Below are 18,028 nucleotides of genomic sequence, written 5' to 3' on the forward strand. Positions count from 1 at the left end.
TCCCCAACCCACAGCCGCCTCTGCGCACGCTGTCGGACCAGGCTCGTGACCATCTGCCCATCTCTGGCTCGCGCCACCCCGTTCCCTGAGAACTCAGGTCCCAGACTATCGGCTGTCCGCCCCCACCTGTCTGCCAGAGCTCAGTGATTTCCGTTTTTCTGGACGGTCCTCCAGAATGCGGGTCTCTGTGCCCCCGATGACCTGCTCTCTCCTCTGCCACGGCCGCCACGTCTATAACTCCACCCCAGACCTCGTTACTGACCACGCCGATCGTCCGGTCATTATCAGTAACTGCCGCGGCTCCAGGGCCTTGTTTCAGTCCCCCCACTCTTTGGCCACAACCTCTTGCCAGCTCATTCCTTCTAAAACCTTGACTCCAATGTCATCCACCCTCCTGAGGGCCCAGATCCATCCACCCTGCCATTTCCCTCTTTCCCATCGGCCTCACGTCTTCACTTCCCTCCTTATCTAGTCCAGAGTTCTCGATCGTCTATTAGATTCATCTCCTACCTTTAACGCTTAATAACATGAACACCTTTATCCGTCTCATCGGCCTGACAGGCTGTCCCAGATGCCTGCTTGAGGGCCTGCCCTTGCTTCCTTCAAGTCTCTGTTCAAGTGTCCCCTCACAGAGAGGCCACCTCTGGCCACACCGTGGAAAAGAGCAGTCCCTCACTCCAACTCCGGTGGCCCCTTGCTACCTGCCCTGCTTCCCTGTTCCCACGTGTCACTGCAGGGCACACCCTGTTTTTGCTCTCTTACTCTTTTCTCCAGAAGGGAGCTCCAGGCTGCAGGGACTCTGTGTGGTTCTCTGCCCCGTCTCCAATGTGGGAATTTAATAGGTGCTCACTAAACATGTGTGGTAGGAGCGCAGAAAGTCACTGCGGGGAATGTGTAGACAGATGCCTTTTAGAACTCCATGCCTTTAATTTTGCTTAAAGTAAATTGATTCATATTTGCATAGTGAAAAAAATCTTAAAATTATAAGTGAGTCTTCTTTTCTCTTCCCTTAAATTTTGAGACATTTATAAATGCATCTGAAATTGTAATAAGATTCCCGAAGGTTCTACAGCATGTTTTCAGTCAAAGGTAATAGCCAGAAATAGTTTAAGAAATAACATCAGCAGGGTATTGGTTTTGCTAAAGGACCCCAGTATTTTTAAAGGGAAACTTCAATAATCCCGTTTTACTACTTCCTGAAACCTCTGAAACCCGCAGTACTCATTAATGTTGAATTATTTACTAGAAATCCACCCCCCCATAACCCACCCTGGTATTAGTTGTCTAGGGTTTAAAGGTTTTTTTAATAATGTCGTGATAATATTGGCTTAATGAATTAGGTTCTAAGGAGAGTGGCCAGGCCTAGCTAACCATAAATCAGGTTATACTATTTGCAATAAAAGCATCTAAGGCTCTTCTGGTGAGTAATAATCTGGGAAGATCTGGTGTTAATCAAACCACCGGCCGCAGCTGGGCTCAGTTTGCAGCTCCCTAACGCCGTGGAGTTGATACTGAACGGATCCATATTTGAAGCTTGAAGAACACAGGTATGCAGTCTTCGGGGAAGACGCGTTGGAGAAAAGTCAGTGGGGAACTGCACCCAAAACATTTATAAAATAATATTTTCAAAGGCTCTGTCTTAGAACAATTAAAAAAAAATCATGTGGGTAGTCTGTTGACCGTGTAGTTGGGTCTAGAAAGGAGTGTTGAGAGCATTTTTTGCATAAAGAATTTTCCCTCATAGTTCACCCAGCGGTATGATCTGATTCACACAGTGGCCAGGAAGGCAGTTGGCCTGATGGGGCTGCGGGACCCACCTGGGTCTGTGCCAGGTGCCAGCCCCAGGCAGTCCCGAGGTGTGCACAGTTTGCCCTAGACGTCCTGGGTAGAGCAAAATGTCGTTCATCTCCGGTCGGTGGCTAGATGGAGAGACAGACTGGCCACTTCAGAATCTCCTTTTATCTGAAGGAGGTGTCTTCAAAGTTTTCTGCCAGTTTTAGCTCAGCCACCGCTGGATAGCCAGGGCTATCACCAGAAACAGGTCCTTCGTGTAGCGTCCCAGAGCACTGGGAAACCATTGACCTTCACGGGGGCCTGCCTTGTGTCTTGGGCCACAGGCATTTCCTGCCACGTCTTCGGAACATGGTTGATTGAAATTTCATCTGAGTTCAAAGTGTCCTAGTCCCTGGGCTGTTGTCCTCTGAGCAGGGTGCCTGTCCGCTTGCTGACCTTTTGACCTAGGGCGGACTCAGCTGTGGGATCTGCGACCATCCAAGGCCGGGGAGCCTGCATCCTGGGCCTTGTTCCAGCCACGCACGCTCTGGACGGGGGTGTCCGTCTGGCTGGACACGGTGCGCTCAGGCCCTGCTTGAGGACCCCAGGTCTGGTCGCTGAGGATGGTCACAGGTGGTGCAGACAGGTCCACCCAACCTGCCAGATAGGGGACAACTGTCATTCTGGCCACTGCTCGGGGGTGGCTCCAAGACCCCAGGGAACATGTGTGCAAGGTCTTCATGGATCACGGATTCTTCTTGGTGACCATCTTCATAATGTTTAATGATGCCTTTTGCCTGACCTATGAGCAGGCTTAACACAGAAGTTCAGACGGCCTGAGATTCTGTGGGTTTGTCCTTCTGGGAAATTCTACCACGGCAGCGAGGAGCTGCGACCAGGGCAGTGACCCTCCCAGGTGTTCCAAGGAGTCTGGGGCAGAACATTTATGACATTAATCTTACTACACCCAGGGGAGAAACTGGCTTTGTCTTTTCTGACCAATCCATTGTGATAAGTTTAGCTGAGAGCATTTGCCTATGTGCATGGAGGGTCTGAACAAATTTCTGGACAGTGCACTGGGCTTGGCACTTTGACCTTGGCCTTTTTCTAGAAACTGGATGGACCTCTTTCATCCAGTCATTCTGTTATCCCTTTTGATACTTGGGCCTTGAGCTCCCTGGCTGAGAATTGGTGAGTGCATTGGCCAGTATGTGGTTTATGCCCTGTCCATTCCTCAGGTGGTTCACGGTAGGAAAGACTCGTCGTTTGTAATAACACGTTACCTCAGTAGAGCTCTTCGCAAAATGCTTTGGTATCTGTGATTCTACTTAATCCTGACAGCAAGACCAAGGGGTAAGTATTGGCCTACCTTACTGATGAAGAAACTGAGGCGCAGGAAGACTAGGTCATTCGGCCAAGGCTCTGAGATGAGAAAATGGCAAAGGTTGGACTAGAGCTCGGGAATTCACAATTCAAGTCCAGAGTTCTGTTTGTTCTGTTATCTCCTTTATCGGCTCCCCTAGTGAAGAGGAAGTCCTGCTTTCTGTTTTGAATCTTTGATTGCAGTATATTTTGTAGTATTCCATAAAGGTGGGGATCATGTTTGTTTTCTAACACCTGTCATAAAACCTGACACAATTAGGTTCTTTATTGCTTGATAAATGAATTAGATCAGGAAATGAAGAGATGAACGAGTGAATATATTGAATGAGTAGATAAACTGGGCAAAAATCTTGGTGTCTGCATCTGAAAGTACTACATGTTAAAGAGCTATAGCCCTGGCTGAGTAGCTAAGTAGGTTAGAGCCTTGTCCCGATATGCCAAGGTTGTGGGTTCGATCCCCAGGCAGGGCACATATAAGAATCAATCAATGAAAGCATCAATGAGTGGACAACAAATCGATGTCTGTCTGTCTCTCCTGTCCTCTCTCTCTAAAAGTCAATTAAAAAATTTTTAAAGCTATAAAATATAACCATGTCTATGTGGAGACTATACCCCAAATCTTTCATTTCTTCTGACTCCTAGCAATATGGAAGGTCTCAATCAAGTTCACATTATGGTTCTTTAAAACTTATCAAATTGTATTGGACTCGGTAGCCAAAATCAAAATTAAAATCTATTTTAAAATGCGTTCTGTGCACATTTCAAGTTACCTAGGAAATACATGGGGCGCAGTATTGCAGTCTTATCCCCTACTGGACCATGCGCACCACTAACTGGTGTGTCTACAGCTCTTTCTTTCCAGGGCACACTCTTTCAGACCTGATCCTGAGAACCGGGAGGGGCTGGTGGGAGCCTGGGGGGTGGACTCTCTTCCCACCTCTGGAAGGCTCAGCTCCTGAGCCTGTGCCTTTGTGCTGCTTCCCCGGACCCCATCACTGCAGTTCCCCAGCTTTCTCCAAGGGAGGGGGGGTGTGTGTGTGTAGGTTGGGAATGTGGGGAGTGTGCCCTCCCCACTGGTTCCTTTGAGTGCATGTATAAAGTCTTTGCTCTGTGTCCTTTCCCACTGATCCTGTTTATGTTCTCCATCATATTAACACATCAGAGATTTGGGTGGTACAGTTGGTATTGCTTTAAGGTTCTTAATCGGTTGGTTGGAGCATTGTCCTGTACTCCAAAAGGTGGTGGGCTCAGCACCCAGTCAGGGAGCCTGCGGGAGGCAACCGGTCGATGTTTCCCTCCCTCCCTTCCTCTTTCTCAAAATCAATAAAAATGTATCCTCGGGTGAAGATTTAGAAAAAAACCAATTAGTTAACAGAGGTGTCAATGTGCATGAATTGGCTGATTCAGATCTGTCTCTTGAAGGGTGTGTTACAGATAGTCAGAAAGCCCTCTTTAAAAATACGTGGACCAAATAACGATTTAACTCTTTAGCAGGAAGTACCACTGTTCTGTGGAATCCCAGCCTGCCACGTGCCTGGCTGGCCAGGGGCCGCAGAGCAGAGAGTCCTGGTCTGCGCACCCTGTCTCTCTCTCTCTAACCAGGGCTTGCGGTTGGGCCCCTGTGGAGGCATCTAGAAGGGGTCATTCAGAACACACAGCTGCAGCTTTTGCTCACGTCTTCCAGATGTTCTTCAGCTCTCGCTACCGTGAGGGTCCTCTGAGAAGCCCTTAAAGATCACAACCCTTAAAGAGCTTCTGCTTCTGTTGGTGGGGGTTGGGCGGGGGGCGCACGCTGGGGAAGACAGCGCATGTCGGGACACGGGTGTGGTCCTGTCTGCAGATCCCTGGCCTGACCGTGGTTGGGGATGAATGGGGTGGGAATTGGAATTCCTAGATTGAGGGTGGCTGCACGGTTCTCCAACTTTGTGGGGATGCGGATGTGAGCTGGAACTGCCTGAGAGGTGTGGTCAAGTCCATGGGTAAAGGCTTCCTGCCCCTCTACGCCCCCAGCCCTGTCATTCTGTCACATGCAGACTTGATTCAGTGCATCTTTGCTAGTGTGGGTGAAGAAAAAGTCTTCAGTTCAGACTGTTTCACTCAACATCATTATGGGAGACAGAGGGTCGGCAATACTGCAGGCTATTCCACGACCGATCCGTCCCGCCCCACATAAGCAGACAAATGTCCAGAGATCGATGGTCAAGTCCGGGCCTCCAGGTGTGTCTGTCAGACGTGGCTGGGACTTCCTCTGCCCATAGGGGTGTCACATTGTGTCTAATCCGTATGAGCAGAAACAAACATGTACCACTCAGCTCTTTGTGCTCCAAGGCTGTACTGCAGCCAGGGACACTGGTGGCTGAAGCCATTGTGGCCTCTCTCCCCAAACCTAACGGGCCCAGAGCTGGCAACGTCTGTGCTCCGTGCACGTGGTTTCATAGGAAAAAAGAACTCTCTGGTCTTCGCTCTAATTGCAGCGAATGACATCTTAGAGCGAACGTTTCCTCCTCATCGCCTTGCTTTTCCTTCTCCAGGAGGGAAAACGCAAAGTTACCAAGACGTGAAATCCGGCCAGAGGCTCCAAGTGGTTTCACGGTGGCAGCAGACCTCCGAGGTGCCCTCTCAAACCCAGGCCGAGCGGCACGTGCCGGGCCCGGCAGGCAGCCGCCGAAACCACGGCACAACGGATGGTTTCCGTGGGCAGGATGCTGGGCCTCACATCAGCCTTTTCACCACACTCTTGCAAACTGCCAGCCTTGTCCGTCTCCCCAGGAAGGACAGTGGCGTGTCTCTCCGGATGGCAGGGAGGGTGGGGGCTGGGGAGCCTGTGCAGGTCCTCAGTGTGGGGTGTGAATTGCCAGCGTGGTTGTCAGCACCCCTACCCATGGCAGCTCAGCCACACCCGATTGTCAGTCATAACTTGGGAGGCAAAACGGGGGGGACTGTGCTGTTCGGGTTCAGCGTCTCATACTTAGACGCAGTGGAGGTGGACGAGGACCTGAACTAGCGACTGTACTTAGAACCCCCTCTTCGTCCAGCTCAGAGACTCTGGTCAGCCGCAGGGGGGAAGGGAGATCTGGAGAGGCCTTGGCCAGGGTTTCGGCCTCGGCACAAGTGGCCCTTTGGGACAGACTGGATCGTTCTTCTTATGGGCGTGTTAGCAGCCTCCTTGGTCTCTCTCCACTAGATGTCAGCAGCCTCCTCCCGGTGTGACAACCACAAATGTCTCCTTTCCTGATGGCCCCCAGGGGTCAAAGTCACCAAGGGTTGGGGGCCATTGGAATAGGGGGAGAATTCGGCGAGAAGGCATCAGCCTGGTACCTGCGGTCTCTGGCAGCCACGTAGAGCCATCTCGAATCGTTGTCTTGAAAAAGCAGCATCTCCAGCACCGCGGTGGCGGGTGGGGCTGCCCTTCGCTGGGGGGGCGGGAGGCTGCAGCAAGGGCCAGTCCCTACGAGGGAGAGGCAGGTGTCCCTTCCTAGCTCTTCCTTTTCCTCCCTTCCCCACCTGTCCCCCCTTCCCATTGCTTCCTTTGGGCCAGTGTTCCAAAAGTCACCTGGCATGCTCGCGAAGTGCAGACTCTAGAGGCCCGATCCCCGGAGATTCCCGTGCAGAGGATCTGAAACGGGGCCGGGGCCTGCCGTCTCGTGAGCTTCCCGAGTGATTCTGCTGCAGGGGGTCGTCTGGAGGTGGCACCTTCAGAAGCCAGGCCCTGGGAGGGTGTCAGAGCAAGCTCTCCCTGTCCTCGAGGACACTAAAATCTAACAAACTAATAAACAAAGGAAAGAAAAGAGACAACTTCAGTACAAAGCAAAAAGTAATTTTAAAAAAATCCTTAAGAAAGATGTTAATAGGTATGGGAGCCCTTTACACTGAAAATGGATTCATTCATTCATTCATTCATTCATTCATTCACGGGTACTTCCCGAGTGCCTACTGTACTTCAGGCATTGTTCTGGGCGTTAGGGAGTCAGCACTGAACAAGCGGACAAAGCCCCCGCTCTCATTCAGCTGACATTTTGCAGGGGTGGGAGCAGACTCTGTATATTACGTTGGAGGGTGGTGGTGCTGTCAAGAGAAATAAAGCAGAGAAGGGGGTGGGGACCTGGGGGGAGCTTGCAATTGTAAGTGGGTGGTCAGGGAAGGCTGCATTTACAAGGTGATGTTTGAACACCTGGCAGGAGGAAGAGCATATGCAAAGTCACGGGTGGGGGCGAACATTCCAGGTGTGAATGGGGACCAGGAGGGAAGCTCTGTGGTGGGGGCCACCAGTAGGCGCCGAGCAGCGTGCAGGGACTTGGAGTTGATTCTGATGGAGTCAGGCGGGGAGCCGGGGAGGAATGTCAGGGTCCGATTTAAGACCTCCCAGGCTCCCCCTGGCTGCTGTCTTGAGTAGAAGTTGGCATTCCCATTAAAATTCCCACACGGTTTCTGGCCCCTAGGAATTTGCCCCGATTGTGGAGATACAGCATGCAGCGCGCTCACAAACAAGGAAGTGGTCACTCGGTGACACGAGTAACTCAGCCCGAGGTGTGCGGTGCAAGTCCAGGGAGGAAGACTCCGCTTCTGGGATGGGACAAGTTGGGCCTTACGAGGGATGGATGAGTTTATTATTATTTCTTGCTTAATAGTTACACAGTTGATCTGCAAGCAACTGTACAAACCTGCAGTCTGTGACTTGGTAGGTTAGGTCATACGTACATACCCATGAAGCTGTCATCACAGTGGTGAACATAACCCATCACTCCACGGCTGTCCTCTGGTTTATGAGTCAGGGTGGGAGTTACCATGGCAGAAATGCAGCCAAGACCCAGAGGCTGGGAGGGTGGGGGCTTCTCCGGGTCAGAGGGGAGCCCAACCCACTATACTGGAGGGTCATAGGAGGACCCCTGAGGGAGGTGCCGGACAAGACATCCCGAAGCCAAGGGCATGGGGCCTGAAACACGGGATTGCAAAGGTCCATTCCAGGGGAACCAGCAGAAGTATTTATTGGTTGTAGGACATGTCAGAACAGAGCTTATCTGCTAAAATCTTGTCTTTTAAAACAGTAGCAAGCAGGCCAGATTTTAGGTACTTTATTTTTTTTGTAGTAAATATAAGAAATCATGGCCAAGTATATTTCTGTAGTATTTCATGCATACAAAATCAATTAAAGGGAAAAGAAGCATTAGGCAATCTCATAATTGGATAATTAACAGGCTCCTTAATAGCCTTATACTAATACAGCTACTTACAGATTGAATATAAATCCATTTGCCATCTGATGGTACATTAGAGCCTACACAGGAGAAATACATCTACTCTAGATGGGCTTTAATAATTTAAAGGTAAATGTTAGTGTGTCATGCTAGGATCGCTTGATGTTTTGTGTTTGTGATGTCCAGCAGCGTATTTTTGGGTCATGTTGAACATGAACTTGAAAGTGAAGGGAAACATTTTAAGTAGGTGTAATACACTTAGTCTCTCATCCTAAACTCTGAATCTGTTTGTGAATGGATCCTGACTCCCCAGGGCTGATGGTAGACTGGAGAGCAGCTTTCTAGGTTTGGAGACAGTTACGCGGCTGTGAGATCATCTTTCTCGTTCTCTAGCTCTTGGTAGAGGTTGGCAGCTCCCAGGAGACCAGAGGACGGTTCTGTGCTTCTAACGGGACAGCCTCCAAAGGCCCTTTGGAGCGTCATCTGCTGCAAATTGGAGAACTTAGGAACACTTCCCGGTTGAGAAGCACTGTGTTCTCAGTTCCGTGGAAATGAACTACTCTGAACACAGAGAAAAGGGCTGGGAGCCACCCAGTGCCACCTCAGGGATTGAGGGACCCGTTCTTGTTTTTGTTTCTTAGAGAAGAACTTGACTTACCCTAACGTAGGTTAGCCAGAGATCAGGTCTGAGTCACACTTAATTCCAAATGTGTTTGCTAAGTCCTCCTACATAACAGTAGCTCTGAAATCGCCATTACCACCACACCATTGTCGTCGTCCTCTGTAGTACTGAGTTCATATATTCAAGGTTAGATACGGAGAGGTGTAACTGATAATGATCACTACCATTTGTCGCACATACCAAGGACCAGGACTGTGCTGAACACGTTGCACCTCTTAACATATTTAATCCTTACTTAGTAACACAGAGGCCGTTGTCAGTTTCTATTTTGACACTTGACACTGAGCCTGGATAGGTTTTTTTAAAATGGCCCTTGTCCCATGACTCCTAAGTGACCTGGCAGGGACACAAACCTCCCATATTCTTAACCAGAAGTCTTCCAAAGACTCAGGAGACACTGTCCATGTTATCTAGTTGCAAAAGATGAGGCACAGACATGAAACGTTCTTTCTGTGGTCGCGGTAAATACCTTGCCTCTTCTTTTGAGTAATTCATAAACTCTTCTTCACTGGGTTAAGTCCTAATTAAAAATCCCCCCCTCCTTTTGAAGCAGATGAGCCTTATCGTGTGTAAGACTTTCCCCCGTGGCAGCCAGAGCCCTGCTTCATGGCATCCTGCCCACCTTTGGCACTCCCCACGGCCTCCCCTGGGGACACAGTCACTCAAACTGAAGCCTCATGTGCCACCTTTAATAGGACCCATCTCTCTGCTGGACCCGGAGCAGAGCTGCGTATGCCGGGCACCGTCACTACATTCCAGGTTAATTTGGTTTCTTATGTAGAACAACTTCAGTCTGACATTTAACATCTCTCCCTTTGGTGCAGTTGGTCTCTCCGAACTCATTACCCAGAGTGCCTTTACGCGCGTTCTTTTCACATGCTCGGATCCGTGTTCCTGTGTGATCGTTGTTACTGAGTGAAGTGCTGTTGGTTCACGAAGCCGACCAGTAGTGATGCTTGGGTTCAGATGCCGCCTGGTTGGCCAGAGGGAAGTTTCCGTTGTAGTTTCGTGTGAATGGTGGCGGCCTGACGGCCACCTGTGACGTCAGGGCCTGGCAGAGTTGCTGTCACTGCTGTGGTTGTCATTTCAGCCGTCCCAGGCCCCACCTGGAGCAAACTCTAATGATAACACCCCCCTCCTTCTCCCTGTTACAACTGCCTGACTGTGGAGAATGAGCCATGTGTGTTTCCTCTTTGCTAAACAGAGTGAACTGCTCAGGAACGTTCTCTAGTTTGCAGAGTGTTAGAATGGTGGAACCTGTGAGGGTGGTCACTCGTCCCCACCAAGGGCAGTGGGACGCCGTTGTCTTGCCACCCAGTCAGCCTTACCCCCTGGCCTCCCTCTAAGGTAGCCATGGGCTGATCGTGGGTCTGGGAACTCTTGAACCGCAGGAGCAAAGGGTGCTAATTTTTATCCACCAGTCAACTCTTCTGGGCGGATTCAGCATGACAGCTGAGTGAGTAGAGTCTCACGTGAGAAAGACTCTAGTTTATCATGACCCTTGTGTGCCTTTGACTTTCCACATCTTGTCGAACACGTGCGGAAGTGAGACGGAGACGGCAGGGCGCTGAGGACCGTCAAGGGGCCAAGTCTTCCCGAGGAAGAAGGCGCATCTCCGAGTTGGCTTTTCGAGTTCATCTTTAGATTTCAGATGTTAAACTCTCCTTTCTGCTGGTGGCTAATGAAGATCTGGCCAAATCATCTGGCTCTTTTCTTCCGAAATGACTGAGGTGGGAAAAAATGCCACTTCTCTGAGAGACATTTGAGTCCAGACATTTAAGTATTTAACCATTAATATTTGTAGTCCTGGTTCGGAGTCCCCTGAGATTGGCATCTATTGTTTCACAAACTTTCTCTTTGCTGTTTCCATCCAAAGAGGAGAATCGTGGACATTGACACCTGCCTACGGAGGCGGAACTGCTGTGCAGAATGCTGGGATTCTTGAGAAGGAAAGAAAGACCAGATGAAGGTGCAGGAGGCGGGGAGGAGCAGGAACAAAGCAGGGGAAGGTGCATCCCATCAGTCTGCCGAGAAGCTGCGCTGTGAGGGACAGAGCAGCGCATTCTTCAGAGTACTGCGGGCCATTCTGGCCTCACGGGACAACGTTTGTGAAGGAGGATAGTTTTGGAACAAAGTAGGAAGAAACTTCTTTGAAGAACAGCTTAATAAATCTTGTTGAGCGCATCCCTGGAGGCCTCCAGAATAATAAACGCGAAGCACACAGCAATAGGAATTTGTACAACACATGCTGGACATTGTCTCCAGCTGTTCTCAGCTTCCCAGACCTAGAGGCTTCAGAGGGAAATGCTCACAGTGTGGTTTTGGCTAAAATAATGTGGAAAATCACCCTGTCTTCAAATGTGGCGTTGGCATTCATTGCTGAGTGACCTGTCCCTTAAGGACGAGATGGGACAGAAAGCTTGGTTGGCTTGGGCATTGGTTTTTGTTTTCTTGCTTGAGTTCCAACGACTTTGTGTCTTCATTAGCCGCCCGCCCCGCCTCATGCATTGAAAACTGGCTCCCGCTCTTGGAAAATAAGCTTGCTGGGCCCCAGCCCGGCTACACCAAGTGGTGGTACCAGCCTGGGGTCTTCTTTTGGGTGGGTTTCTCTTGTTTCCTTGTTGATGAACTGACTTGATTGTAAACAAACAAAAAACCAAACAACAAAAAATCCATTTGCATATAAACATTACTTTCTTGGGAACTTAGGACAAAAAGTAGTAGCTTGTGTACTGGGGCAAGAGACTAGAGAATCTATTCTAATAGTTTTAAGGATGAGCCAGGTAGAAGGAGGGTATCCAGGTTACGGCAGACCCACATTAGCCACATGGAACCATTATAGTTGGAAAACGATATAAACCTTAGACTTGAATTTGCTTCATGACAACTGTGGAAGAGGTGGCTGGCTCGTTTAGACTAAATAAGTGAAAGATGGACCTAGATCAGTTTGCTGGAATTATTTTCACTTGTTCATTTGTTTCCCAAATATGAGTAGAATACCTACTATGTCCTGGGCACTATGCCAGGGCTGGAGCAATTAAAGATGGAAGGAAGACTGTTGCCCCTCAAGGAGCTAAGTCTAACAGAAATAGTTCCACAAGTAAAAACTACAGTCAGATGGCTCCTTGAATGGAAGCATAGATAGGACAGCAGGACAGTGACAATCAGACGTGCATTGTAGTAAAATCTTGGTTTTGGAGGGGGTGGCCAAGTCAGGGGTGGAGTCAGGGAGACGGTGGTGCGGTGAGAAATGCAAAAGCGTCGTCACGGCAGTGAACGTTAGGAGCAGACCGGTTCAAGGGCTTCTGGGATGTCCCGTGCGCCACACTGGGTGATTGGGTCGAAGGGTAGAGTCATAGACAGGGAAGGTGCTGGGTTTCCAGTGTGGATGCCGGAGGGAATAATGATACTGTTCACCTCAGTGTTGACTACTGGGGTAAGGCTTTTAATTTTGAATCATGAGTTAGAAGACTGTTCACTTAGGTGATGATTTCCAGGGGCCCCTTGGTTATGAGGTGCAGCATTGAGGAGAAAGGTCAGGCAGGGACGGAGATGAGAAGTCCCAGTCACTGGGACAGGGATGGCTGTTGAGGCCATGGGCTTGGATGCCCGCAAGGGGGGAGGGAGTTTCCACCATCCTCTTTCAGACCCGTCTTCCAGGAGACACGTGCGTTGGGCTGAGATGGTCATCAGACTACGGGACGCCCATTTACCTGGGATACAGTCATACCTGGGCATATTTAGGAGCCTGAAAGCCTACTTCATTCATTCCTCACCTTCCTTCCAAGGAACTTTACCAGTTTTCTAACTGGCAAACTGTTTTCTTCAATTCCTCTTTGTAGCAGATGTGGGGTAAAAATAGTTCTTTAGAAAGAACTATTACTTTAGAAAGACGAGTGTGTTTCTAAACAGAATCCTCAGCCTTAAAACTTTAGGATGAACATGTTGCCCAGGTTCCCCAGGGGCCGACTGTCCTACGTGCAGAAATAAGGATGGGGACTTGAAAAGCAGGGGTTCCCCGTGTACCCGGCTTCCCACTGTTCCTATTTCAGTATTTCCTGGAGTCGCAGAATGAATCAGAGTAGACAGTACACATGTCTCTGAAGTCCTTGAGCTGGGTAGCACGCCAGACCGGACATTTAATTCATTCCTCCTGTGGGCCAAGGTGTCTTTTGGTGTCGTATGAGTTTTCTCATCCATCTGCTGGGGCCACAGCTGTCCTTGTGGGTGTCTCAGTCGGGGCACTTAGCCTGTGTGCGTCACCCGTGGTTCTGAAGCCTGCTGTTCTCCTGTCATTACTGCTCTGCCTGGAAGCAGTGTCCTCCTCATTCCAGCCTTGTGGAATGCTTCGTCTGCAGACCATTCCTCTTCGAAGCTTTGAGTTGCTCTGAAATATTTATAACGTCTGGATAAGCCCTTGAAAGGGGTTTTAGTTTCCCAAAGTTATGTCTCTTGACTTAACCGAGGCCTTTGGATGATAAGAGCTCATGTAAGGTTTCAGATCAGGGTTGCTTAATTGAGGAATGCCTCTTTGACATCAGTAGGCAGTTGCATACTCATTAGAGAACCAGCCTCGACTTTGCTCTGGGTGGGGCCACAGCGGGCTCGGGGCCACTTCCTGGCTGCCTGTGGCCGTGCTGATCACATTGGGGCGGGCCGGGTTTGCCGACGTCTCAGAAACCAGGAGGGGAGTGCCAAGTTCCATGTGTCTGTTCTGTGGGTTGATTGGTTCTGGCTAGAGGTGGTGCACAGGGACGTGGCATTCAGTCGTCAGTTGTCCGGGCACCAGAAGGCCCCTGGACTGAACTCACAGAGGACAGAAATCATTGTCACGCATGGTGCAGGGCCTGGCATGTTGGAGGCCAACACGTGCCATTTGGTAGATGTTAGAGGTTAAGCAGCAAATGGCAGTGCACTGAGTAAAGATGGCACTGGCCACTTCAAGGGAGACCAGTAAAAATGGGGAAGAAAATAGGAAGGGCGGCCTCAGAACCCGGCTCCTGCCATCTCTGGGAAGTGGATGTGGCATCCAGACGTCAGGGGCAAGTCCAGGTTCTGCAGGGATCTAACACCAGCTGTGATGTGTGGACGGCACTGGTCATACACCTGCCTCCTTCCCGAGACACCTCTGCCGAATGGTTGGGTTCACAGAAATATGCTAACTGCGCAGTTAATTCGAGGCTTCCCGACACCCCGAGTTTGGATGCCTTGATGGCATAAGCTGTGGGTGGTGGATTGGTTTTACACGGTAGTTTCTGGTGTCTTGAATTATGTTACGAGTGCAGAAGTAAGTACATGAATCGTGAAACAGCTAAAGGCCAAACTGTCATGCGGTCATGAAGAATCACATTTTCAAATAACATCTTTCCTAAGTGACGATTCTTATTATGTAATGTTATGTGGAGGGGACACAGCAAGAAGCTGTATCTTGGTCCATATGGGGGTCTGGATAAATTCCTTTGGAATAAATGACCATTTGCCAGGTGAATGTGGTGAAAGCCTTATATGTTTGTGTAAAAAATGGGAGTCCATTGATGAATTGTTCTTTGGGTCCTAAGGTGAAATATTGTGGATTCATGGTCACGGCTTGGGTGTTCCCAAGCTTTTAACCCTTTTGGAGTGCAGTTTCCTTCTGAAAACTGAGCTGAGAGCCTGCTCCGGAATGGTCCGTTAGGGGCCCTTTTGGGTCCCACGTGCTCTGGGTTGGACTTTGGGCGGTGGACAAAGCAGAGCCACTGAGAAGGATGCCACAAGGCAGGTCTCATATGGTCCGCGTCTCTTCATCAGCCAGACTCGATCTGCCTTGACCTCCTGTTGTTTCCCCTTGTTTGGTGTGACTGTCTGGAGTTTCTGCCTCCTGAGCCACTCCTTGCTGCCGCTGTGTAAAGAGGCCTCTTGATTTATTAATCAATTAATCAGTGCATGCTGAGGAGCTGTTCAGGGTAGTTAAACAAGGAAAACAAAACGCTGGGGCCCATAATCAAGATGGATCGTAATTAAGAACGCTGCTCCCTCCGCTGCTCTCCCTGCTGCCCCGGTGACCTGCACCACCTCCCGCCCCCTCAGCCTGTCCAACCCCTTTCAGCCCCGACAGGCCTTCCGCCCCATAAAAGCCGACAGTGAACTTCAGCGAGGCACATTTTCTTCTAATGTCCTTGAGGAAGATAATCCAGGAGAGAGGCCCCATTAATTATTGGCAATGACCATTGAACCTCCAGGGTTCAGCCAGGCCCCAACCATGGCACAGTGACTCTGCCCAGCACAGAGACACTGTCTCTTTGGTTCCAATTTCCCTACAAATGGACCCATGGGGATGGAAGGACCTGACAATGAAGGTAGGCGATGGCCTTGTGTGACGGATGACAAGTTCTGTGAGGCTAAGTAAGTTGTCCAAGGTCACACAGCTCATTCCTGCAGAACTGGAACTAGAACCCAAATATTTCGATGCCCAGTTAACACATCTAGTGCTTATTTCTCTGCAGCTCTGCATTCTTGGAAAGATTAACGCAGAGTAAATGAGAGAAATCATCCTCGTTAATTTTCTGATTTCTTTTGGATATAGGCTTCTGAGCTAAAGAGTTTTTTAATGGTAGTTTTGGGTGAAATTTGTGGGGAAAATTAACTTGGACTGTTTGTCAAGGAGATATTTTTCTTCTAATCGATCAGAATGTCAGATATACCAACATCCGGTATGGCCAGCTTGCCACGGGGCGAAGGTCAGCAGAGTGAATCTGCAGTGGTTCTCGGGGCTGCTGGAGCTGGCCGGGTCTCTGGTCCAGAGTGTGCTGAGTTTGGTTTCCTTCCAATGGCACTTGGCACACAGTGCTAGCGAGGCCCAGGTTTTCATAGACTGGAGTCTCTGTTCTGGGCCACAGGGGGCACCTCCGTTTGTTACCAACTTCCCATGGTTCACCGGGGCCAGGGGCCACGTTGTGTTCATCCAGAATGAAGGCATTCACCTGTCACGCCTGGACATACGTCTGTGCCTACTTAATGCACACTTTGGAGGGATCCAGGGACAGTTCTAATCCTTTAGTAGACACAAGAATAATCCAGAATGTTCTTACTTGACAGGCCTGGCAAGGAAGATACTTGGAAATCTTTTAATTTTTTTGATTCTTTAAGTCTCCACTATAAAAATGTTGCATTTGTCAAATATATTTGTCCCCAGGGGCACTCCTGCCAGTATGGTGTTCATTTCTGTTGGATGTCGATCAAATGCTTCGAGTAAATCTGGGGCCTAAGTTACACAGATCGGCCTCTGAACCGCACTGACCAGGCTTGAATTACAGGCTCTCTTTTCTTTCTGCTTGTGTGTTTTCCAGGACCCTGCTTTCTCAGCTGTAATTCATGACAAGCTCCAGGTCCCCAACACCATCCGGAAGGCGTGGAATGACAGGGACAACCGCTGTGACATTTGTGCCACACACCTGAACCAGCTGAAGCAGGAGGCCATCCAGATGGTGCTGACCTTGGAGCAGGCAGCTGGCAGTGAGCACCACGACGGCTCGCCGGGCTCCCCGCCGCCACCGCTCCCCAGCATCCCCGCCCTGGGGGGGCCCCGGCACGGGGGTGGGCTCCCGCAGCCCAGGGATTGGGCCTTTGTGCCCGCCTCCTATGCCTCCTCCAACTACACGGCCTTTGTCACCAACAAGCATAACAGCAAACCCAACAGCCTTGGAGTCAGCAATGGGGCAGAGAAGAAGAGTGTGTCCCCAACCCACCAGGCCAAAGTCAGCCTCCAGATGGCCACCAGTCCCAGCAATGGAAACATCCTCAACTCAGTGGCCATCCAGGCTCACCAGTACCTGGACGGCACCTGGTCCCTCTCGAGAACCAACGGGGTCACCCTGTACCCTTACCAGGTGAGTAACCTCTGAGCAACAACAAGAAGGGCTGGTTGGAGGCAGAGCAGAGATGTGGGTAGGTAACACTTCCTTTCACCACTCTTGACTTTTGAGGAACCTGCAACCCAGAGCCTAGTATTTCCACCCAGCCCCAGTGGCCGTTGCTCTATAAAGATAAAATACATGGGAAGCCAGTGATCCGTGACAGAGTGCTGCCCCCTCTCACGGGCCACACTGTCTGACAGAGGTGTGGGCTCCCTGCTGCCTCTCCCATCTCGACGGGCCGCCACCCTTCTGTTTGCGACTCCGCGTTAGTGCTGCTGCGATTAGGTTACCGGATGGGTTGTCCGCCTCTGCCGTTTTAGGTTGTTTGAATTAGCACAGACTCCCAAGTCTTTCTGTAGAAATGAGACAGCAGGTCTTAAATCNAGGAACCTGCAACCCAGAGCCTAGTATTTCCACCCAGCCCCAGTGGCCGTTGCTCTATAAAGATAAAATACATGGGAAGCCAGTGATCCGTGACAGAGAGCTGCCCCCTCTCACGGGCCACACTGTCTGACAGAGGTGTGGGCTCCCTGCTGCCTCTCCCATCTCGACGGGCCACCACCCTTCTGTTTGCGACTCCGCGTTAGTGCTGCTGCGATTAGGTTACCGGATGTGTTGTCCACCTCTGCCGTTTTATGTTGTTTGAATTAGCACAGACTCCCAAGTCTTTCTGTAGAAATGAGACAGCATGTCTTAAATCTGCCAAGGAATCCAAAAAACTTCTCTTCATTGTTCTTGGCTGAGTTGAATGAGGGTTGGGTTTAAGGTATGCGTTCTCTGTTCCCTGCACCATTGCGTGGAGTGGAGAGGTGGCCAGGGTCTTGGAACGTGTTAGTTAGGGCAGGTAACTGATGTGACATATGATCTCGGCTTACTTCTTACTTGTATCTGTTACGATGGTTGGTTGGTGGGTGGCCTTCCTCGACAGCACAGGGACCCTGGTTTCTCTGTCTAACTTGCCCCTGTTTTGCGTAGGCCTCAGTGCCTTCCGCTGGATCTTGCACCACCAGCCGGGAAACGAGGGAAGAAAGATGTCGAGAATCTCACAGAGAGGCAGGCCGGGGGGCCCAGTCTGGAAGGAGCGTATTTAACTTCCATCTACA

The 18,028-nt window shown here is 50.2% G+C and overlaps 1 protein-coding gene across 1 annotated transcript in view; it reads left to right on the forward strand.

Annotated features, from left to right (window-relative positions):
• KIF26B (kinesin family member 26B) overlaps nt 1-18,028 on the forward strand; it is a 373,684-nt gene that overhangs the window by 125,244 nt on the left and 230,412 nt on the right. Inside the window, exon 3 of the mRNA XM_037069373.1 lies at nt 16,359-16,898. Within this exon, the coding sequence (XP_036925268.1) occupies nt 16,359-16,898 (540 nt within the window). The remainder of the gene's footprint in view (nt 1-16,358; nt 16,899-18,028) is intronic.

This window comes from Sturnira hondurensis, unplaced genomic scaffold, assembly GCF_014824575.4.
Source record: "Sturnira hondurensis isolate 20B ecotype Veracruz unplaced genomic scaffold, ASM1482457v3 Scaffold0018525, whole genome shotgun sequence".
Classification (NCBI taxonomy): domain Eukaryota; kingdom Metazoa; phylum Chordata; class Mammalia; order Chiroptera; family Phyllostomidae; genus Sturnira; species Sturnira hondurensis.